This window comes from Melospiza georgiana, chromosome 5 (genome assembly GCF_028018845.1).
Source record: "Melospiza georgiana isolate bMelGeo1 chromosome 5, bMelGeo1.pri, whole genome shotgun sequence".
NCBI classification, from domain to species: Eukaryota; Metazoa; Chordata; class Aves; order Passeriformes; family Passerellidae; genus Melospiza; species Melospiza georgiana.
In genome coordinates this window covers 27,378,287-27,402,127 of record NC_080434.1, presented here as the reverse complement: position 1 = coordinate 27,402,127, position 23,841 = coordinate 27,378,287, and the positions used below count along the sequence as shown (strand labels likewise).

The following is a 23,841-nucleotide window of genomic DNA, read 5'->3' as shown; positions in this document are numbered from 1 at the left end:
TCATCTCACCAGCCCAGGCTAACTGTTCTCTGTCAGGAACAATCCTCATCCCTCCTGCCTCCTAAGGCAGGTTCTCTTGTGGCAGGAGTGCAGGGAAAAAAGCACAGCTACAGCTGAGTTTCTGAGGGAGCCACACCATAAAAGCAAAGCTGACAGGACAGAAATGCAAAGCACAGAGAAGAACACCAGGGACAGAACTCAGAGAATTACTAACATATCCACAGCATGCCCAAAACCTGAATGTCAAAATCAATTCAATGACTTTAAATTAGAAAATGCAGCAATAAGCTTAATCTGATCATCATCCTAATTGTCCATTCAATTCTCCCATGATCTCCTGCACTGTGACACTACTTGAGCCTGACTCACTCACTCATCCCCTTGTTTTACCTCAACATAACTCCACTGCTGCTGAGCTGAAGTCTGAAGCACATCTGGCTGTCAAAGTAATATTTAATCTCTCCTGTATCAGCTTCTGCTTGTTTCTGGGAAACTTCCCCTCAGCATACCTGCAAGAACTAGAATGAATTGAATGCACATGGGAACTCTACATAACTACAAAATAATCTGTGACCTCATTCATTTTCTCAACATCCACTAGGGAAAACAAAATCTGAGTGCAGGACATGCTGCAAGAAATGACAGCAGTGGCTCTCTCTCCAGGATAGCCTTTTCTGCCTCAGTCTCTTCTGAATCATGTAGACAAGAAGTATAAATCCAGTCTTTGAATCTGGGCTGCTGTATGGAATGTGCTTGTAAAAAAATAGTGTTCATCTCGTTACATTATAAGCTTACTTTATTTGCACATAAATAAACAAGCTAAGTTAAATTTTATAAAGGAAATATATCCCACAGCTGCACAGACTTAATGCTAACTGCACTAAACTTATCATACAGATAATTTTTCACTTAAAAAAACATATATATACCCCCATTCTTATTTTTATATATATGTATATATAAGGAAACTACATATAAATACAATGGAAAAATACATTCTAAAGCTTTTTATAAAACTTGGCGCAATATTATTTTGACTGTCATAAAAATATTTATGAGAGAAAGGTAGATGCACGGAGAAACACAAATACATAATGTCTAGTGCTTCATCTAAATCCTGAAAATAAAATTTAGTCTTTGGTATTACTAAACAAAGTTAAGTTGCAACCATCTGGAGTCCCAGCTTACAGCCTCTGCTGCATGCTCTCTGATTCCACTTTGCACAGGCTTTGCTGGCTGCAAATTTCCATAATAATTTGCAAACAGGCAGAGAAACAAAATCAGCTAAATATGTAGTGTCTTCTTTCAAGGGCTCCATCCAACCTTCATTAAATTCAATGGAAAATATTCTATTGCCTTATTCAGGCTGACGGCTACGCAAAACATTTAAATTGATTTGCTGTCAAAGTGATCGTCCCCCACCAGTGAAAAATAATTATAACCATGTAACAAAGCATGGAACTGCCCCTGAGGCATTCCCTCCCTCATTTTCCCCTTCCCAGTGGGAGAAGTCACTCCCAGCAGCCAGGGAGGTGATCCAGCAGCCATGGGTAACCAAACCCTGAGCACTCAGTACAAGCTGCCCGGGAGGTTTTCCCTCCAGCCTGTGAAATGCGGTAAAGCTGCGGCAGCTTCAGCCCGGAAATTTAAATTGAATTGGTCTCAGCAGGAGCTGAAATAAATCCAAGCAGTGGCTGCAGATGCACCCATCCCATAAACCCAGCACGAAACCCAGGAACATCCCTGATTCAGCAGCAGTTGGGGTTCATAACACAGAATTTTCCTGTATAAGCCATGAATGCACAACATCCATCTGCATTTTGTCCCTGCAAGGTAAAAGCTTTTTGTCCATCTATTTTATCTTCACACTACACAAAAGCAAAACATTTTAAGAAAGGCACATGGCTCTTTGAAGCAGTAAGGGAAATGCACACCACAGTCTGATTCTCTAGGCAACTTCTATTACGCATACAATTTTTTGTTTGACCAGTCTCACATATCCAACCTGGTGCAAAACTAGACTGACAGCTTACACAGTGATACCTTTTTGGCTGTAGCTAAATCAAATCAACCTTTCAGTAAAAGTCTCTTTTCTACACATTTATGGATCAATGCAATACAGGACATTTTGGAGGAAAAGCAAAACACAGCAGATAAAAAGAAAAATAAGTGCCTATAGTTTTATCTACTGACAAATGTCACAGCTGCTGGCTTCTGATACCCATCCTCTCCACCCAAAAAAAGATGTATGGTAACCTTGTTAATATCAACATTTCAGCTAGTGATATTTTTAGTGGCAAAACCATAGATCCAATCAAAAGTATCTGGGAAATGTTCACTGTGTATCAAAAAATAAATTCAGGTTACCTCTGCTGACTGAATTTTGCTGACTGCACAGATTTTGGTGGATTATCCAAACAAGTTCTGGTTCTGTACTGTCTTCTATTCTTCGAGGAGTGCTGTGTAATTTGTGTAACTTCATTTTAAGCAAGAAACAAGATAGAACCGATGCCTATGGGTCTCTATAAATGTGCCAGGAAGAAAAATGATCAGAAATCCTTGTCCCAGCCTGAAAGTTCATCTGGAGGGCTCCCCACTTCAGGTGGATAGCTGTCAAAGTAGCTGTAATCAGTTGGTCCAGACAACTAGGACATTGAAAGCACAAACAAAAGGGTGTTTCAGAAAGTACCTTTTGAAAATGTTCTCTATGATTATGCATAATTTGTGTTGCTCCCAACATGGAAATGAAAGGCTAATATGACAAAGATGATGTCTTTCAATGGATGCATTTTCTCATTCTTTAAAACAAATACCTCCAGCAATTGCATTGTAGAACAGAACAGTGGCATTAGCCTTCTTGTACAAAAGGAATTCCCAAATATCAAATCCTTGATTTCATCCCAAGCCCTGTTAATTCAGTAAGAAAACTGGGCCACACTGTACAATTTGAATGCTATTAAGACCAAATCTACATTCATAGGGTAGCTACTCAAAGTAGACCTCAGAATTACTTTTTGTTTCAAATTAAGATCAAAGTGAGTTTCAAATGCTTTATCCTTAGTCTTTTATCGTTTAAGGGCAAAAACATTTAGGCCTTTTAAAGCTGGGAGCTTACTCAAGGATGTGTTGGAACTCAGTAGCAGGAGAACACAGGAATTTGTACTCTTCACAGTAATATGAACAGTGCATCTTAATAATGTGCCCATTACCAAGGGAGATATATTTTTTCAATATTAGTTTCTGACCAAACAACATTTGTTCTAGTAATGGTGAAAATGTAATACAAAGTACACAGGCAGAATAATATTTCCATTACTTGACTGACTGTAAGTTATGTATTGCTTGCTGTCTCTCTTTCATTCAATTTTCACAAAAAATGTTTTACTGTAATAATTCAAATGCATCTTTGGGAAGATTTGCTATCACCATCAGTTCTCCTTTGTAGCCAAGCTGTGTTAGCAAAGCATTATGACACTGAAAGCCAAAGCCAATACCTCTCTTTTTAAAGGCGATGTCAATTTCCTCACTTTCAGACTATCCCAGTTAAAACCACTCAACCACCTGATTAAAAAGAGATGAAAGACAGAGAGAGACCAAAAGAGAAAGACAGGTAATTTTTGGACATGATACCACAAAGAGTAGAAAAATCACGTGAACAAGGGCTATAAGAGGCTTTTTTCATGTCAGCTCCTGTAAGAACACAGAAGGAGGAATCTCCAGCACCGTTGTTGCCACACAAGGCAGAGGCAGCATCAGGCCCACCAGGCACTTTGGCACTTCTGCATGGAGGAGGTGCACAGACAGGCAGGTTAGTGCATGCAGAAACACAGCCATGCAGAGGCTTGTGTGCCTCCTTGGAATTCCACCCTTTTTACAGCATGAGAACAGGAAGACAAGCAGAAAAATCAAAGAACTGCCTTCCCTAGGCACAAAGTAAAGGGCTTAGAAACAGCTCAGATAAAAAGAGAAAACAGAAAATGTTTAATTTACAGAGGGCTTTCTTTGTTAGAAGAAGGACTTGCATTAGAAAAATTCATTGTGAGAAAGACTTTCTTTGTTACAAGAAAGAAGACAAACCCCTAAAATTATTGCTATGGAGCCCTTAACTACTCATTCTTAAAAATCAAATGTTGAAGAGTCAGGAGGTCTGAGAAGCAGATGCTGAACTGGCATTGATTTCTCTGAGAACTGAATTAAACTCCTACATCAACAACCTGCAGCAAAATCAGTAAAAAATAAGATTTCTAGATAATCCTGCTGAGGATTTACATTCATGTTGTTGCTTGCTATAGTTGCAAAATACTCACGAGCAACAGAGATGTCTATGAGTTTACCTATCTGGGTATTAAAAATGTTTCAAAATAAGCCCCAAATTTTCTTCTTGGAAATCTCCTTTGCTTACCTGTGCTTCTTGATGTCATTTATTCCATTCCTCAAATTGCCTAATCTTTCTGTAGGGTTTTGCCTCAAAAAAAAAAAAAAAAAGGGAAAAAAAAGAAAAATAATAAGAATAATAATATATGAAATATTCCTATTTTTAAAAGAGCATTTATAGGTCCTAATTGCTTGCATTTAACAGTTGCACAGGGATGCAGCTTGCATAAAACATGTGGCCTCATGAGGAGATATAATGAGGTGTTGCTCACTGCTCTCTTTTTCTGAGGATTGAGAAACCTTCTAGAAAGCCAAAGCAGTGTCACTCAGCTGTGAGAAGCAGCAGAGGGAAATCAGCTGGCTGAGTTTTAGCTGCATATCTTTTTCCTGGCCAGCAGGTCTGAGTTACAAAAGGAGGCAGATCAAAATTTACATTACAAGATCCTTCCAGCTGTGGTACACAAGAATACTGTTCCCAGTGCCATGGATGAAATCCCCCAAGAGCTGGGAATCCAAAGTCAGTGTCACCAGCCACAGGTTGTGCAGGCCACTAAGTTAGGCTGGTTCTTTTGAAATATCACCTTCTGCACATTTTCTGAAGGACTTAAGCCAGTCTTTCAGTGGCTTATGTTTTCTGAAATATCTATATGCCTAAGTCATTTTGGAAGATTTTATTTTTTTAACAATGTGCTTGATTTGATAATCAAATCCCTTAGCTCTTTCCTCAGCCCCCACTTAATAAATTTTCCCAAAGATGTGTTTCAGAAAAAATTCCCAGCTGCAGAGAAAGCCCAGAGCCTCTGCAGACTCAGAGGTGTGACACATTCAGGAGCATGCAATGCCTACTGAATTCAATCAGAATAGACCATGTCATGCATAACAATTCCAAATGAGATTCTCAGGAATTCAGTGCTCACTGTGAGTCCTAAAAGAGCTCAATCTCTCTACACTCAGTTTTTGCCTCACTGCCCCTCATACCTGCAGAGCCTGCGGATCAAATCCTCAGGTCGCCTTGTTATTGCTTTAGGAAAATCCAGCTTTTCAATGCCTTTGAGAATCAAATTGTATGTCATCATCTGATCAGCCCCAGAGAATGGTGGGCTGGAAAAAGAAAGCAACACTGCTAAATGAAACATCTGGCAAGAGCAGATGTGGCCAGTACTTATCTAAGCAAATATAGAAAAAATATGGAAAAAATGGAAAAAAGCCCACCTTCCTACTTTTACAACCCTCACCCTTTCAGCCTGTAAGATAATAGATAAGATAACAGAAAGGCTTGAAGCTGAGAAGCTTCCTGTATGTACCAGGTAAAATGCATGTCCACGTGTCCCTTTAAGCCTAACTCAGAGAAGCTTCCACTTTGTACTGCCACTGAGCATTCCCACAGAGTTGTCATGGGAGTCTGCAGGGAGCTAAAGAGAGAGAGCCCTGTTTACAGCTCACCCATCCCACTGCACCCCATCACCCACTAACAGGCAAGAGAACAGCCTGTTGTCACTTGCTCCCCACAGGAAACATCAGCAGCAGCTGCAGGAGTTCTACACCTGCCACTTATAGCTTGTGCCTGGATAAGGCAGAACTGAGAATACAGAACCCAGTAGGTCTGTGACATTTCTGAAATGATGGAAGGTAGGACTTGCATAAAGAAGTATCATTTTGCAAGGCTGTCTAAAAATAACCTTGGAAAGGTTTCTAATAACAGATAAACTAGGTAAGAACTTTGAGTAGGAGGCACTTACCTGCCAGTGAGGAGTTCATACACAAGAATCCCAAGGGACCAAAAATCCACGCTGAAGTCATGGCCTTTACTCAAAATGACTTCAGGGGCAACATATTCAGGGGTTCCACAGAATGTCCAGGTTTTCTGTCCTGATCCAATCTTCTTTGCAAATCCAAAATCAACCTGATCAAAATCAACATATGCTGCATAATGCAGAGGAGTTTTGCACTGGGAAGCATTAATGTCTTAATTGCTTCCTCACTTTCTGCAAAAACCCCAGAATTGCTAGTTTACAGCTAGAACAACCTCACAGTGTAATTGCGAAGGAGGGAGAGGTAATTCCACTGGATTACTGAATGTTATAAAAGAGATACATTTATTATCACAAGTAATTTTCTGAATAGTTTTCCTTCTGGGGAGAACAACCCATGATTTCCTTGAGGACATGAGATTTACTGTCCCTGGAAAGCAGTGGGTGGCTCACTGTCTTCAGAATGGATATTTCAAGCTCCCTGAAGGGTATTCTTGTTGCACATCTCATGGCCACAGTAAAGCATGGCAGGAGTTCTTTCCTGTGTTCTCTCTCTACAAAGAGAAGGAACCTGTGACTGTAAACGGAATCAATGAATGTTGAACCTGTGATTGTCTGAGGCTGGACAAGGAGGTAGTTCTGCACCCGGGAAATGTGGTTTCTGTTCTCACAATAAAACTGACTGCTGGGAGAATTCTGTCTTTTGCTGTTTATACTGTGGCAAGAGCTCTCAGAGGCTGCAATTCCCCAGTTTGTCCATGGCTTGCAGTGGCTTTGTAATGCCTTAGTTCCTCATTGTGCAATGAGAAGCCCTTTACTGCTGAAGCACAAGAGTTACTACACTCCAGGATCCTGGTTCTATAATTACATGCTATTTATATCCCCCCCTGCAAAGAAACAGGATACAGGCACAAAAGGATAACATTACAATTGATTACATCTTACCAATTTTATATATCCTTCAGCATCCAAAATTAAATTTTCTGGCTTCAGGTCTCTGTAGATAATTCCTATTTGATGCAGATAGTCAAAAGCCTCTGTCACACACCCAACACAAAACTTGGTGGTGAATTCATCAAAGCTGCCTCTGGAACAAAAATAATAATCACCATCAAGTTCTGAAAATGCCTCAGTTATTAACCAGATAATATTTAACATCCAGAATATTAACCAAACTGAACCAAACATTGAATGGAGAACCTACTCAGTAGCCACATGGGGCTGACTTTAAAGGGCAAGGTTATGCTGTGTTTGCTGTTACCTGTCTCTCAGCAAGCTCCACAGTTCCCCTCCAAGGCAAGCCTCCAGGAGCATGTACACGTATTTGTTATCCTTGAATGTGCGATACAGCCTGTGGAGACAAACAGCAGCAATTTAGGAAAAGCAAAATAAAAACGAGACTTGCAGTGGCTTTCCTCCAGAGCTCATGAGTGCCAAACCCCATTCCTAACAGTGCTGCCCCAGGGGTCAGCTGGGGGACAAAACCAAGGGAACCTTATGCTCAACTTACTTCACAACAAATGGAGAACATATCTGCTCAAGGATTTTCTTCTCAGAATAGATGTGCTCTTGCTGTTTGGTATCCACTACGTGTTTCTTCTTTATGCATTTCATAGCAAAAGCCACGTTCTCATTTTTAACTTTAACCTGTGGATAAAAATGATGAAAGCACATGAGGCAAAGAAAGGATGCTTTACTAAATTGTTCTCAGTAGATACATTGATATGGATATTTTTCAACACAGCACAGGACTGAAATTGATGGCTGTAACAAGGGACAAATTCCAGATCTTCTGCAGAACTGTTATGTGGATTTTACGCCAAGCATCAGATATTTTAGTTTCCCAGTCCCCACTCGTAAAGTGAAATGTTCCCTCTGTTCATGTTATATATACCAAATAGCAGCAGCTTGGATAGGTACTACATATTACAGTGAGTTTATATCACAGTGGGTCCCAATTTCAATTTAAGATTTCTAATCACCAGCATAATACAAACAAAAAGGAGAGGCAGTTTAGGAAGAATGTTTACAAATGATTTTGCATTACACTGAAATATTATCCAATATGCAATAAAAAGATGGAAGTTAAAAAAGGGCCTCTTGAAATGAAGGAAGCAGATATCTGCTCTACAGCTGGATGAGAATTCAATTTTCAGCTTAGTATTCAGATGCTGCAGTAGAATTCCAGTGTGGAATTTTTTTTGTGAAGCATGAATCAGAATGGAATAGTTGATGGTCTAACGACTGTAAAGGATTATTGACTTCACTAAAAGCACAAAGTCTCCTTTAATTTACCATTGCCTTCAGCAGCCTGCACAAAAAGCATTCAGGTTTTTGTCAGATGTTTGCAGCTCAGCCAGAGGCCAGTGGAATTTAAGGCTTTGGGCTAATGAAGCCCTTGGTATCCCAGAAGCACAGCTGATCACGCTATTGAATATGACTCAAAAGAGCCATTGCAAATTGTTGGAAATTTCCCAGTGAGCACAGCTCAGAGACAGCTCAGGCTGGCTGGAGCTGCTGTGGGGCATACAGAAGCAGTTCTACCAGCACAGACTATGTGGTGCCATTCAGATTGCTCCAGGTCCAGGCAGATTCCTGGAAAAAGGCCTGCCATTCAGGGGACATAATGCAGGCAGGCACGTCTGTAAACTCCACATGCACAAACTGATGACTATGTCTAGTGAGCAGGAAGGTATTTTTAACAGCAGGAGATGGAGGCACACAAGAATGGATTGGCTTCTTTAAACACCCAAGTCCTGAAATGCTTTTTTAAACTATGCAGTGCTTTATGGAGAATTATTTCTGCCTGAGGGGCAGAAGCACATAGAATACCAAAATCCTTCCCATTATTCAGTGGCTAAATCAATCATCCAAGACAGAGAGCTACATGAATAATTTTAAAACATTCTCTTACAAGCTCAACCCTTCCGAACCCACCAACACCCAGAGTTGTGACAACTTCTAAATTCTGGAATGGGGAAGGAGGGAACTGGGCTACTTTCTCCTTCAGCTCTATCATCTCCAAAGACACCTCTTTGGTCAACTGTCCACAGAAGGATCTGCCTCTGCATTAAAAAAAAAAAAACATCGGTTAGTTCTTTTCCTTGCCATTACTTTTAATGATCCTATATAAAGGAAAGGAAAGGAAATGGAGAAGAGGAAAATGGGAAGTGGCAAAGGAAAATGAGGAAAGGAGAAGGAAAGAAAACTCTTCTTATTTCCTAACAGAATCTTAATGAAATCCTATAGAAGTAAATTAGGACAAAAATGGTACTGAAATTCACTGAGTAGAATCTACAGTAATTTTAGCAAGACCTGATCCCTGGTGAGATTCCTGTTGATGGGGGCAGCTGCAAAAGTTTGGGCAGTCCAAGCTGGAGAAGCAATGCTTGAAGGACTGTGTACCAGTTCCAGTGGAATTATCAGAAATAAGAATGCAGATACATTTCTAGACAGAGGAAAAACACACTCTGCTAACCTTCCAGCAGTGCTCAGACTGATACCAAAGGTACATAAACTAAAAGTGTGGCCCACAGCTAAGAGCAGACATCAATACCATCACTGCTGCACTGAAACATTAAAAATAAACTGTTCCTTTATGTCTGTTTCTTTCTTTTTGAAATGGCACTCAATCTTTTGCACAGTAATACAGATGCTTTAACTAAACCTGGAGTTGGCCTTCAGGGTTTTTTACCAGTCAAAGAACTTACCATCAAAATGCAAAATCTATTTGAGCACAACATCATTTTTTTCCTGTGCTCAGTTTTCCAGGAATAGAATGAATTCTTGTTTGGAAGTCAATACCCTGAGATTCTATGCAATTTTTGTATCAGAAAAAGTTTTTTGGGCTTCATAAGCATAGACAGACTGTTCTACTACAGTGATTGCTGTCATTCCTAGGGGTCCATCTCCTTCAACTACCATCCATTATTTTAGTTAAGTATCTATGACATTTTTTTATGATTAGCTACTATAGGTGTAACAAACATGATCTGACTTACTTTGCGTGTCGTTTCTCATCAGCCTGTGTCAGATTGGCCACGTAACCTTCCAGGTAAGTTTGCAGCTCCTCATAAGTTCCAACTGTTTGATTAAATGTCCTGAAACCACAAAGGAAACACCATAAACTGCTGAACATTTGAGTTATGACCCAGTAGGAGTTGGTGGATACTCAAGGATCACTTCCTCTAGGCTCAAGAAATGATCAAGCAATCTGGCAAAGGGGGCAAGAGACCTGTGTGGAGAAATAAAGAATTCTTGTAATTACTCAGGCTTAAGTGGAAAACACACAGGAGATGGAAGATGGGTCAGGCTACTTGGAACAATATAGAGAGGTTGTCAGGGTAAATATAAATGAGACAAGGATGGCTGAGGCCCACCTGGAATCAATCTGGCCAAGAAGAAAGGTGTCTTCAAATACATCAGTAACTAAATGAAAAGGACCCATTACTAAATATGCAGATCTCATATTCAAATCTCCAAAGGATAAGGACCCATTACTAAATGCAGCAGGGACTCTGGTGACAGAGAAGGCAGAGTTACTGAATGCTCTCTTTGCATTGGGCTTCACTGACAAGAATAGGGCTTAGGAACCTGTAGGTGACCCAGGAGATCAGGATAAATATCATCACTACAAGGAGAGAAAGAAAAGAGTAACTCTGAACTACTTCTAAGCTTCTGTGCTCCAGCACCTGCTGTCAGCCTCTCTTCATTGGTATTCCTAAAGCACAACCACTCGTTCAGGATCCATTTAAGGAAACGCTGTGGTTCTGCCTACAGTGAAGTCACATTACCCACTGAAAGTCACTTTAACCTGCTGAAAGAGGATGCAAATCTTTCATGAAGGTGCAATGTACTTACTCTCTGTCTATAACGAGGCACTCCACGTTGTACTCATCTGCAATGACGTTTGCTGATCTGACGTCGTCACTGAGAATTGAAATGCATTAGGAGAGCTCAGAAGCATGTCAAAATCCTCAAAGTACCTCACACTGCACTCATGGAGGGGCACAGCTGCTCTGGCTTAAACTCCTCAAAAGCCTCTGCAGCCTGTACCTGGATTAATGCTGCTGAACCAAATACAACATTTAGTCTTTTACTGGTCATTATTATGGTCAAGCACAGTATTTTTTCCAGTTTCAATAGGGTTTGGATCATGATATCCTTTAGCAAGCTTCCAAGAAACTAGGGTGAGATATAGTTATCACTACATCAAGATTCACTACTTATTTCTAAAAAGATCCTTGGATATAAAACATTCCCAAAGCCAGGTGACTCCCTCCTCAATCACACACATAAATATGTACTGTGTGACTCCTTCTCTCTGTTTCTTACTGCCACGGGCAATGGAAACAAGAGCTCATTCCACTCACAATGGACCTTATCCATTCTGGCAATTACAACCTGGCACAAGTTCTCACCACAGTTTTTACTGAAGTGTTAACAATAAGCCACAATGCAGAGGGCCAGACTTTGACTTCTGCAGGGAAAACCAAAGGTAGATGCCAGTGTAAACTTTCGAGCCCTCTCTGCAACCCCTCAAAACAATAACACAAATTTGGTCACTGCCTTCATCTACTGACTTTACAATGAAAAGAAATATATTCAAAGCAGCCATGAGTTGTAGAATCTGACACACAGTGATGGGACAATTGAGATCCTGAAATTCACATCATGAATCAGACAGTGTGAACTAACCTAATGAGAGCCTTTTCTCCAAAGTAATCTCCTTTGTATAGATTTTTAATCACCTGAGGCTGCGAGTGGTCTGTGGTACTCTGGGTAACTATCACCTGCAAAGTACAGGAAAAAATTCTGTAAGGGAAAGTTTTAAAGTATTGCATGATTTTCTTTCTATTCTGTGTATTTGAGAAATGTCTTAAACTCACTAATGCTGCAGAAAGAGTTACAGATATATATTGTTACCCCTCCTCTCAAAAATTACACCCAAACATTCCCTAACTCCTCTCTGAGTTTTGCTGGGAAGAAGGAATATATTCAGTATTGGGAAGCCCTCAACATTTTCTCCTCATTCTTTTTGAAACAGAGCAGAATAAGTCACATTTAAATGAAAGACTGAAAAATATTTCAGTTCCCACAGTGGGCAGATGTCATATGAGCTTTTTGTCTTCTCAGTTAAACAGGCAACACTCCAGAAGCATTAACTAACATTTCCCCTCACAAAATTCTGCTTCCACAGTAGCACTTTCTGCTGATGCCCATGCTAGCAAGAAACAAACTAGAATATCTACAGACACAGAGATGTTTTGGAAACTGGAAGTTTGTTGTGGAAAATTCTCCTGATTTAATTCTTTAGAGACCTGACTCAGCCTCCAAGCTATCAGCTGAGGGATAAAGGCTGCTGCCTTGCATCTCTGGGACTAACCAGTGAAAGGATTCTGAGACACCTCAAAGGCCATTCTCCATTAGGCCTGCGACTCCATTACCTAGACTTTTCACAAGTCTAGGTTTTGCCCATCAGATATTGCACCATGTAGGAGAAGACATAGAATCAAATCTCATTTACAAAAAAAATTACCAAAAAATTTTACAAAAAAATTGGCTTTATATCTGTGGCACAGAATCAAGAGGCTTCAGGACAAAATTTAATTACATTGTAATTAGAATAGTATAACATGAATTCATTGTGAATGAAAAATTAGGCTCCCTGAATCTTTGCATTGCTGCTCCAGGCTTTTATCACGAATATTGTGAATTTAATAGCATGTGCAGAAACACTCTGCAGCATTTTTACTGAAGACCACACCCCTTAAAGTAGCTTTTGAGATACAAGTGTTTGTACATGTTATTTTTTAAGCTAGGTTTATTATACTTACCTTTCCTTTTGCTATTATAAAGAAGGTGTTTCCTTCTTCTCCTTCCCGAATAACATAATCTCCCTTGTCATAGTACTCCTGGTGGGGGGCAAGTGAGAGAAAATATTGTCCAATAAATCTTTGAAAGGTTACTAGAGAGTAAGAACTACTAAAGAGTTCTGAACACGTGGATGTTTCACTGATGTTTAACTTCCTCCATGTGAAAAGAACATGCCTCCATGCGAAAAGAATAAAGTTACCATTATCCTTGGAAAAAAATCCCAGCTGTGGTTATAGATCAGGCCTTTACCTTCAAAGGCTGCTGGCAAATGCAGCCCTAAGGCACACAGGTATTTGACTGGATTCATGTGCTGGGCACTTAATGCCTTCTTCCCTTAGATCTTGCAGTGTATGTGGTCCAAGGGATATGAAAGAATTACATACCCACATCACAAAGAGGTAAATTTGATTACCAAAAAGTCTTGGAGAGCAACTTTGTACTTAATCTTAATAAAGGAGAGATTACAAATCCTCTCAACTACTTGCTTGGCTCCTTTGATGCCAAAAATATAACTTATTTCTATGTCACTAAATGTTATTATTTTTAATGTTATTATTTTCTGCCAACTTGGAGTTCAGCTCTGATCACTCCAAAACCACTCTCATATTAAAAAAGCTTGGTTGCTTTTTATTTTTTTTTTATTATTTTGGAAGCTTACTGAATATTATTTAGAAAAACTTAATATCTTACCACTTCCAGGCAGTCCATGATCTTGGTTAATTTATCTTCAGGTAAGTTTTTCAGCAGGGACACACTTGCAGAAAACAAAACAAAACAAAAAAAGCCCCATAACCCAAAGCAGTTATCATTAGCAATTTTCACAGTCAAATTTTATAACTAGTTAAACTAGTGGTGAACACAGTATATGACTAAATCTTAATTTGGAAGGTTCAAGCATTCTCATCCTGGTTTTTAGATAAACAAACTCGCACAACTTAGAAATGTGGCAAACATTGGTCAGTTCATAAACCAACTTTGAATTTCAGGAGAGGAGGGACTTTAGTGGGCATAAGGATTGATTTCAAAAGAACCCAGCAATTATACACTCAAGACATGATAGCAATTCAAGAATATATTTTCAAGTGCACTGCAGAGACTGCAAAAGTTAAAACTTCAGTACTCCGCACAGATATTGAAAGATAATCCAATTACAGTAAAACCTTTGTGAACTTGCTGGTAAGAACGAAAAAACCTTCCACCCTGATCACTTGGACTTGTAAAAGTTAGGAAATTATAGAAATTTCTATCTATTTAGGCTCAGCAAAGAAGTGTGTATAGAAATCAAAGGTGGGGAAGGATGTGAAAATACACAAGCATTCTATGCATGGCCAGGTTTGGCATCTTGCTTTGAAGGCACAAAAGAATGGTCATTCTGGGTTAAGAAGATAGAATATCACACAGCTAATTGTGGTTTGGAACCTCTGATTTCCCCATCTTCCTGAGGAGAAGCATGGCACCACTCTCAGTGGTCCCTGCAGGAGAGAATTATTCTGCTCTGCAGATTTCTTAGTAATTTAGATTGGAATTAGTTCATAAGTTGAGAGATATGCAGATCTCATATTCAAATCTCCAAAGGACAAGGAATATTCCTTAATCTACTCCAGCAGCAAACCAATTATTCATTGGAGGATTTACTTAGCTTTATTTATTATACTGTTCTACGTTCTAGACCTGTAAGTTCCCTATACATTTATACCACTACTTAAAGGCATTCAAGCACCTATTGAAGCTTTCTAGTGTGATGCAGGAGAAAAACAATTAAAATGGAAAAAACTCTCATGAATATTAAAAGAAAAAAATACAAATATTCAGGCTTTTGAGGCCATATTTGCCTGAAGAGCACCTTTTTCTCTCTGTTTACAAGACAAGCGCAGTATTGTTGTGCACCTTAGTAAGTAGCACAAAGCAGTATCAGAAATAGAAATTCACCATATTTACCTTCTAAGGAAGTTTCTGTATTGCTCTTGTCTGGTTTGTGCTGTCACTCTCATGATATTTTGAAACACTTCTCTGTCCAGTGCCCATGTTTTAACATTAGTGATTGCTTTGAGAAAACAAAAAAAAGAACAAAATCAGCAATGTTTCCAAATTATTTGATAGATGATATTACAGAATCAGCTCATGGTAGAAAACAGACTAGCTATTTAACAAGGCCCAAGGCTGAATTTTAAAATATCCAGCACCTATTGCAATCAGACTTTTAAAAGAATTCAATTCCCACTTAAAACTGCTCACTAAAGTAAGGAATAGATTTCCAAATGGTTCCTCCAGGGAATGCTTTCCATGCAATTTCATAGGCTGAGCAACCTTGGAAATGACAGGGCTGAACACTTGGGAAAATCTACCCTAATCACAGACAGTCACTGCACTCAAAAGCTGTAAAATGCAAAGAAGCTGACTGGAAAGAAAGAAGAACATGGTTGGTTTTCCAAAACCTATGTCATTGAATACTGTGCCCTGAATCAAACTCTAATTCAGATCATATGCAAATTCAGATTGTATGCAAATTATCTGCACTAAGATAGAAAAAACAGAGGTCAAGAAATAAATTTAATTTCATTTAATCCTGTGATCCTCATACACTTTTCCTCCAAACTATCCATTATATAAGGGAATAAAGGGTAATCAAAATATTAGTGTCTCATTTTCAAAAGAGAATCAAACTATTAATATGGTAAGCAGGCACAGGATTCAGCATCAAAGATGCAAACCACTAAGCAGCTTCTGAGTGCAATCACCAACACAACAAAACAGTTCTTATTTTTTTGAGCAAAAGGTGATTCTATGAAATTTAATCTCTTCTTTCAAAAGATGCTACACCATAATCAGCAGTTTTCCTTCTGCTCTAAGAAAGAACAAAACTATGTTTTCTGGGAGATAAAATTTACAGAAAAAAAATTGGGACAATTGATTTCCTCTGTTTATCATCAACATGGAACCATTTTTTTCAGGGAACAAAAATGCCAGGTTTAAAATGAAGCACAGTAATTTCTCATTGTATACAATACACACATATGATCTCCCATCTATCAAAATAGATCAAAAAATATTTTTGGATGCTGGATGGGAGAACAAAGGTGTTACTTTGGTTTTATTTCTCTCCTGGATAACATCTTTCGGTTTATTTTGCATGAAGAAAGCATGGCAAGTACACCCAGCCTATTGGAAATTGGTATTTCCTGTATCTTGCACCTTAACTAAATGAAGTGGTTATAGAGTTAGAAAAATGCCTGCAGTCTGAAAGATGAGATTAAAAAAAGAGAGAAATTCAGAAACATTGGGGCAAATCACATTGCCAATTTCAAATACAGCTCCTGCCTGGGAAGATGCTGCTGAGCAGCAGCAGCCACTGAGATGCTGTTTGGGTGAAACCCTTCACTTGTGAGTTTTCACAGGCTGCAGGAAAAGGGCACCAGGAGATCCAGCATCAGGAAAGGGTTTCACACGTGTGTTCACTATTCATGCTCAGGTATGGCATTGCACTGCTCTGCCTCCACAAGGACCACAGGAAAGCTGGTGGGGAGGGGTGCATTTCTGCAGTGTTTGCAAGAATTCAAATACCTTTTCTTGTCCATAATTGGACAATTCCTGTCCTACCTCAAAAGCAATTAATGCTAGCAAAGGCCTAAAGCAGCTTGACATCTTATTATGCAGAAACACTACTTTATAATGCTAATACTATACAGCAGGCAAAAAAGAAAAATAGGGAACATATTCAATTAGAACAGCATGTTAGTAAGAAAAATAATCACATTACGGATGCTGTTCTGTTTATCAGGCAGCAACAAAAACAGATTACATGTAATAACTTCCATCTGCAAAGCCAGCAATGATTTAGTGTCTAAACTGGGTGCAGGAAGAAAGACCAAAAGCTTTTACAGCAAACAACTTCTTGTTTTATTCCATTTGCTCTTTTTTAAGTCAACATGAACTCTTCATACTTACTGGTGGCACAAAGTCCCTGCAGATTTAGACAAGAACAGAAATTAGTCTTCAAACAAAAGTATTATTTATGAAATGGTGGAGAGTGAAAAAATGATGACCTTAACTATATTTAGTCACTTACTTGTTTGTCACAGAGCAATTATGGCATGTTGGAAAGGGAATCAGGGGTATTTAATGGATGCACACCCAGTCTTATGCAGAAAGCAGAATATTTGTATCAGAGCAACCCTTAAACGCTCCATCCTGGTCAGTCCCCCAACTGCCAGCTGCAAATGGGCCTAGGCAAGACTCAGTAACATAATGATGATACAGAACTAAAAGAAGGGCAAAAGCAACTAATTCCTGCACATTTTAAATTGAATTAGAACTGTACCCACTCTACTAAAAACACCATGGCTCTCACATGCTTTCAAACTCACTGCAGTTTCATCCTTGGCACTGCATTAGACACAAGACCATAAGACCCAGAGACCACCGCCTCTACTAAAGCATCCACAATTAAAACACAGTCCTGCCCTAGTTGTTAGTATGCCACACATCAGGCTAACCAGCACAATTTGGAGGTGCCTAATTGCTTATCAAGATTAAGATTAGATAAATTATCAAGGTTATGCCAGAGATGGAATGATATTCATGGCATAGTATTCAAGTTCCCAAGGAGAAAGAACTCAAGGAAGAAAATGTGAGTTTACTGTAGATAACCAAGACATGCAAACATCTATTAACTGAAAACTCCAAAGGAAATCTGGGTGTAACAGGATCTCACAAAAATCCACAGTTTTTATTTTGAGCAAGGTTGCTGTATTTAACCTCAGGTACCTTTCACAGAAGCTGTCCGTGTGCAGTTGTATAAAATGGCCAGTTCTCCAAATGCTGTCCACACAGGTATTGAGGAGAGGAGTTTATTCTGCTGAAAGACTTCCAGACTGCCCTCTGTCAAAAATCACCAGGATAATAGCTGTTAAACTTGTGCTCAGCTGCACAGAGCGGATGGGAAACAAATCAATATATTTCTGACTTTGCCACTCCCTGGAACACAGGATGGGGAGGAACAGTGCAAAAAGTGCTTTGAAACTCACATGCAAACCAGTAAATATTTATTGTTTAAAATGTACTGCTAATCTACAGATGTGCTCTGGAAGGAAGGGCCATTCTAAATCCTGATGGATAAACCTCTGCTACAACAAGCCACTCCCTTGTGGTTCAGATAATCTAGTGTGGTGTAAAGAAAGAAGTCTCAAAATAATGGTCACAGGAGAAATGACTCATGGTTTATCTCTTCATAGAGATGTATGAGCATGTATATGCAGAATGCAAAGGAGAGGGTAGAAAAATTAAAAGCACATCAAATCTTCAATAAGTTGTTCTTGAGCTTTACTAGTAAAAGTTAAAGTAAGTCTGAACTTCACAGTTTATGGCCCCCAAAAACCTTCCCTTAAATATGCTATGAAAATTCTGCCCTGTTCTCTCCAAGGCCCACACCATCTCCTCAAGAAAGGTTCCAATGTGCCAGAAAAAGTTCCAGGTGCACATCTCCTTTCTGATATTTCATCTGCTTTCAAAGTGTTATCATTTTGTCTTGCAATAATATGACCACACTGTCACAAATCCTGCCTCCTCTTTTTTCCTGTAGCATCTCTGTTTTCCTAACACAGTTACCATCATTTTTTCCCAACTAACCCATCCATATAAAGCTAGAAAATGAGCTTCCCAACATATACCAGTTTGTTGGTATACCTGTTTAAATATTCCCACCTCAACAGAACTCTTACTATATATAGTACAAGTTCTAATTCATATGAGTCTCTGAGACTTTTAGTGGTCCCCAGTTGATGAAATATGCAAATTCAACACATTTTTTTTAATGGCGAAAAGATGAAAGACCTTATTGCTGATAGGAGCAAATTCCAGGTGTTAACATATAGCTGAACAGCAATTTGGGGCACAGTAGCAGTCAGCACAAATTATTTCAGACTTGTTGGCCTTATTTTAAGAAAGCCTTCTGATCCTAAAGCTTTTTTTCTTTTTTTTTCCCATAAAAAGCCAAACAGGTCTTTTTTTTTTTTTTTTTAAAAGCAACCTCTCAGCTCTGAGAATTATGAATGTAGACCTCATCTTTCCATTTTCCATGCACTGAAAACTGGTATCTTATGAATGTTGAAACGTAAGTCTATTTCAGGAGTGGCTTCATGATTGAACAGTTCTCTGTGTTTTAAATAATACCTGTTCTTCCTCTGGAGAGTAAAGGGTTGGCTACACCTCCAACAGAAAGGAGCTGCTGGCCTCTGAACTTTCAGAAATGAAAAAGGCCATGAAAAAACATTAAATCAAGACTCATGTTTCCAAGGTGCTTTTTTACTGCTCTCACTCCATTTCATGAAAGTCACTGGTAAAACTTGCCTTGCCCTCCACAGGGACCAATTACTTAGGAGCACAAACACCCTCACTGTGATACCCTGCAAAACCTCCTAAACCCCTTTCCTGTTCCTTGCACTTGTGTGCTGTACAAGTGAGCAATGTTCACCTTTGAGCACGAAGATGTGATTTCCCGGCTCTCCCTGCCTGATGACGTAGCTCCCCTGCTGGAACGTCCTCTCGTACATGCATTCCACCATGTCTCGTGTCTGGTGAGGCTCCAGTCTCTTCAGGAACTGGTTTTTGTTCAGGGCATCTGTGATGAGCTTCTTCTCACTGGTTGCAAAAGAAAAACCACAAAGTTTAAAATGCCCAGCATGGCTGGGGTTTGTTATTCACCAAGCATCCATTGCTCTCAAAAGCATTCCTCTCATTTCTAACACGCTGCTCTGCCTGCCTTGTTTAGACCTCGTGGGATGGTAGCCTGGCTAGTGAGGGAATTGTCTGTGCTGTAGCCACCTGGTGGAACAATCCCATTGAACAATCTTGCTCTCACTGCTCCCTGAGACAGTCTCTGCAGCATTTCCTGCTGCAGTAAATGCATATAAATACATGGGTGACTTGTAAAGACAAGAACTGTCTGTATTTGAGCTGCTGGTAGCAGAGCCCAGTGACTGGATTTTAAGAAGGAGAAAACATGGAAAAAGAAACAATGGATGCATCTGTGGATAGGGGCTAATCAGCTAAAACAAAGCAGGCCATACACAATCTATGGGTTCTTACTGATTTGAGTATGCTCTGGCTCAAAGGCATCCTAAAAAGCAGTGCCTCAAGTCCACACCAGAAATGAAGGCAATTACACAACTTCTGCACTGATGGGGCTTTTATGGCCCTGCTGAGTTTTCTTTTACTGCTGAAGTGAAGGACAAATTCTGCCTTCGAGTCCCCATGCTCCCAATGTTGACAAAGTCAATACCCTGACAGATTTCTGAGGCACTTAAGGCTTCCTCTTGTTTGTATTCATAAAGCAATGGGAGGTTGTCATCAAAACTAGGTTATGTGGGAAAAAATCTCCTGAGGACAATCCAGGAATGAACAAACCTAGAGCACGTAAATACACTTACAATGTTACTAGTCATGTAATGACTGAAAATAAGTGAAGGTGATGAGATGATGCAGGAAAATAAAACCAAGTAGCTATGGTGAGGACTGTGTTTAGAAATAGGAATCATAACTTACCTTCTGCTGAAAGCAACAGGGTTATTGGAATATAAGCTCTAACTTAGTTTTCATCTAAAGCCAACCTTGATAATTTGATTCATCCTGGCCTGCATCATGTGTACAATACTGCAATAAAACACAGTAATTGCATATAACCTGATACGTGAAATGAGCACAAAAGCTTCCAGAACTGTGGAAGAGGAGACTACGCTTCTAAACTTTCATTAAAATCATCCATGCTGAGATACTCCAAACAAAAGTATGGCACTCAAACCCCTGCCATACAAATAGCATCAAGTTGTGCCATTTGCTTTACAAATATTTCTAAAGGGACTGGTGACACTCTGGAATAATGCAAATTCAAGAAGCATGGAGCTTCCCCTCCTTCTGAGGCAGCTCCTTGCACAAGGAGCACCACAAAGTTACCTTACACAGCAGTGGGGCTGCATTAAGTCCTTTCTCTGTAAAGGGGAGGCTGCTACTGGTAGCAGCAACTCCAAACACCCCTACAGCCACTGTCAGGCTAAGGGGTCAGTATTTGGTAATTATAGCACAAAGAATTCTGTAGACAGTGAAGGTTACACTTTGTCCTTATGTGTCTGAACTTGACCTACTACAGTATTTACAGGCCAGGTAAGGAAATGTTTGTGCTTTTCATCATTTGGCTGTCTCAACAGCAAGGTGATGGGGTTTTACACAAGTGCATGTGTATCACAGGCTTATCTAACTGAGAGACATAGCAATGCACAGCACTACAGGTTTGTGGTGCTTTTTTGGCATATGTTTGCTTCCAAAATATTTGGAAGATCAAATAATACTTTGGCCACCACGACATCAAAAAATGATGTGCATTATGTCTGGATTGCTTAAGCTGCAATACTTGCTTTGGTTCTGGCTGCTGCACTTTGCTAATCCACTGGCTCTTCTCCTCACTGCTGTTACAATTCTGTCTCTGAAGGCACCCTGGAAAACCATGTGCTGGACTGCAGTACAAGGATTATGCCAAGGAGAAGACAGGTTACAAACAGAACACTCTTAAAACTATGATTTAAGCTACCCAGGTACTTGTGATAAAATATTAATGCAGTTCCCTTACTCTGGAAAAACACTGCTAACTGAAGTTCTCAGCTCTTTGTGGTGACTCAGGCAGCCTTTCTGATTCATGAGGCAACCTCTAAGGTGCAGTGCTGGACATGATGGATGAGAAAACATGCCTCATAACTCTCAGGTCTACTATGGTAAAGACTCAGATATGCCATGAATAACAAAGCTCCCCAGAAATCTGAAGGCACTAAAGTCACTGGCTGAAGTCCAGGTAGGGTCTGGCTACCACCATGTTACACAGACTCTCAGGTTATGTCTGCACTGCAAGGTAAAAGAGGGTCTAAGTTATGCTTAAGGATACCAGACTGATATCTCTGTCTGCAAGGTCAGCTCTGACCACAGAGGTTTCTGGGTCTATCAGAGTCTAGAAGGTGTAATTGGGTTAAAAGAGGAACAAGTAAGATTCAGTTCCTACACCATGATTGTTAGAAGCTGGAGGGAAGGAGGAAGCTGGCAATAAAGATAAATCCCCAAAAAAGCAGTAAGATTCTCATCTGAAATACAGAGGCTGCCCACCACTCTTCATCTGAAGTCTGTGGGACACAGATGATTCTTGGTTAAAGCTACCCACAAACTCAACCAGAGTCTATCACAGCTGCAAAGCCTGCATGAAAAGGATGAATACTTTAATCCTGACTAATCATGAGGAGAGGATATAATTATGATGTAAGTAATAACCTTGTAACACAAACAGAGAAGCCCTCTGAAACAAGCTCACCTGGAATCCTTTCGGACTGTTGCCTTTTCAAGGGAAAACACAGTTTGCCTGCTCAAATCACACAGTCCTGTTGTTGGCTCTGCAGATACACCTTCCTTGGCTCCTCTCCTCCTGTCAGCAGAGACTTTAAATGGAGAAGGCTGAAGAGAGTGCTCTCCTTGAGTGCTAACTACATCCTGCAGCTTGTTCAGCTGAATGCACTTGCTCTGGAGCTCCTTAGTGAGTTCTGCTATGACCTTAGTCTGCATGGCCAGCTGTTCCTGAAGCTCAGCAACGTGGCTACGACTCTCTTGCAGCTGCTGATCTTTTCTCTTCAGCTCCTTCTCCAGTTCCAGTACCTTGCTGCAGAGGACATCAGCTGGCCCATTGATCACATTGATGCCCAGGCATGGGTCCATGAGAAACTTGTGGCTGGCAGCACAGCCAATAGCCAGGTTTGCCACATGCCTATTGGGCTGCCTCAGGTGCTTGGGCTTCACTAATCCGTTCCCCATTTTGTCCAGGGACCTAGGTGGGAAAATAAGTCTGTAGTTTTATTTCATTCCTGAATAAAAAATAAAATTAAGTCATGGAATGTTGAGCACTGAATTCAGTAATTAGCTGGCAGCTGAATTTGCCATATGCAACTGTAGTAAACACAGCTGATTGCTTTCATCCTCTCCAGTCCTGCAAGTCAGCAGAGTAAAGGGCAAGGAGAAGAGGCAGGGAGAGGTGGTAGAAACAAAGCAAAAGATCTCATGGCTACCACTTCATTTTTGTGAGCTGAAGAGATGTGTAAGCTCCTTTCAGCCTAACAAAGACAAAACAAACAGCAGGAAGGAGAAAAGCTTGTGCTTGACTGCTAAAGCAAGAAAATTGTTAGAAGCAAAAAACAAAAGTTGGGTCACTTGCCCACTGAGGAATAATTATTGTGTAGACTAATTTAATTTAATTTAATAGATAGACTTATTTAACCAGTGGGTACATACCTGCCTGGCATAAAGGGTATGTGATTAGTAAGTATATGTGTTAATACACAGGCAGCTGGCATCATTTCTGCAGCTCACTTACTCATCTAAAACTGGCTCATATTTGTTAGTACAACTGCTGTAACAGCTGCTACTGCTGTCAAGGAACAATTATCTTTTTATGGGGAATTAACCCTTTCCACAGGCTACTCATGAAAAGTGACCAGGAAAACAAATGGTCCTGGGCTCCTGTCAGAACACACCCATGGCTCCAACAACCACTTGTTGCAAACCAGCAGCCTTCAGTAAATTTGCAGGGAAGTGTCCCCCTTCTTCCTTGGACACAATCTTTGGCATGTTTCATTGGATCATTCATTGCAGGAGGAGCAAGGGATGGTGCTGCTGTTGTGGTCAGGCGTCAGCAGGCCCAAAGCAGCTATCTGTCTGCCCCATGGATGAAGGACACCTTTTTCAGGCTGAACCCTAAGTGATGTGGATTAAGATAATCTCCTTCACCATTTTATTGGAACTGGAGAAGAACATGGCCCTG

At 40.0% G+C, this 23,841-nt stretch overlaps 1 protein-coding gene across 3 annotated transcripts; it reads right to left on the bottom strand.

Moving 5' to 3' along the window:
* Positions 1–2,401: 2,401 nt before the first annotated feature.
* PRKG2 (protein kinase cGMP-dependent 2) lies at positions 2,402–22,838 on the bottom strand. 3 transcript variants are annotated; one of them, XM_058024169.1, is made up of 18 exons: positions 22,345–22,838; positions 19,471–19,637; positions 17,766–17,879; positions 14,940–15,045; positions 13,692–13,755; positions 12,962–13,039; positions 11,823–11,917; positions 10,986–11,054; positions 10,127–10,225; positions 9,040–9,190; positions 7,636–7,772; positions 7,387–7,476; positions 7,071–7,212; positions 6,114–6,277; positions 5,353–5,475; positions 4,403–4,465; positions 3,495–3,561; positions 2,402–2,645 (listed from the first exon to the last, which is right to left on the bottom strand). In XM_058024169.1, exons 1-18 carry the CDS (start codon positions 22,836–22,838, stop codon positions 2,550–2,552), a joined length of 2,319 nt encoding a protein of 772 aa, XP_057880152.1. In that variant the 3' UTR covers positions 2,402–2,549. The 3 variants fall into 3 exon arrangements, with proteins under 3 accessions (XP_057880152.1, XP_057880153.1, XP_057880154.1); XM_058024170.1 differs by lacking the exon at positions 3,495–3,561; XM_058024171.1 differs by lacking the exons at positions 10,127–10,225; positions 10,986–11,054; positions 11,823–11,917; ... (4 more) ...; positions 19,471–19,637; positions 22,345–22,838 and having other exon boundaries at positions 9,063–9,145.
* Positions 22,839–23,841: the final 1,003 nt, after the last annotated feature.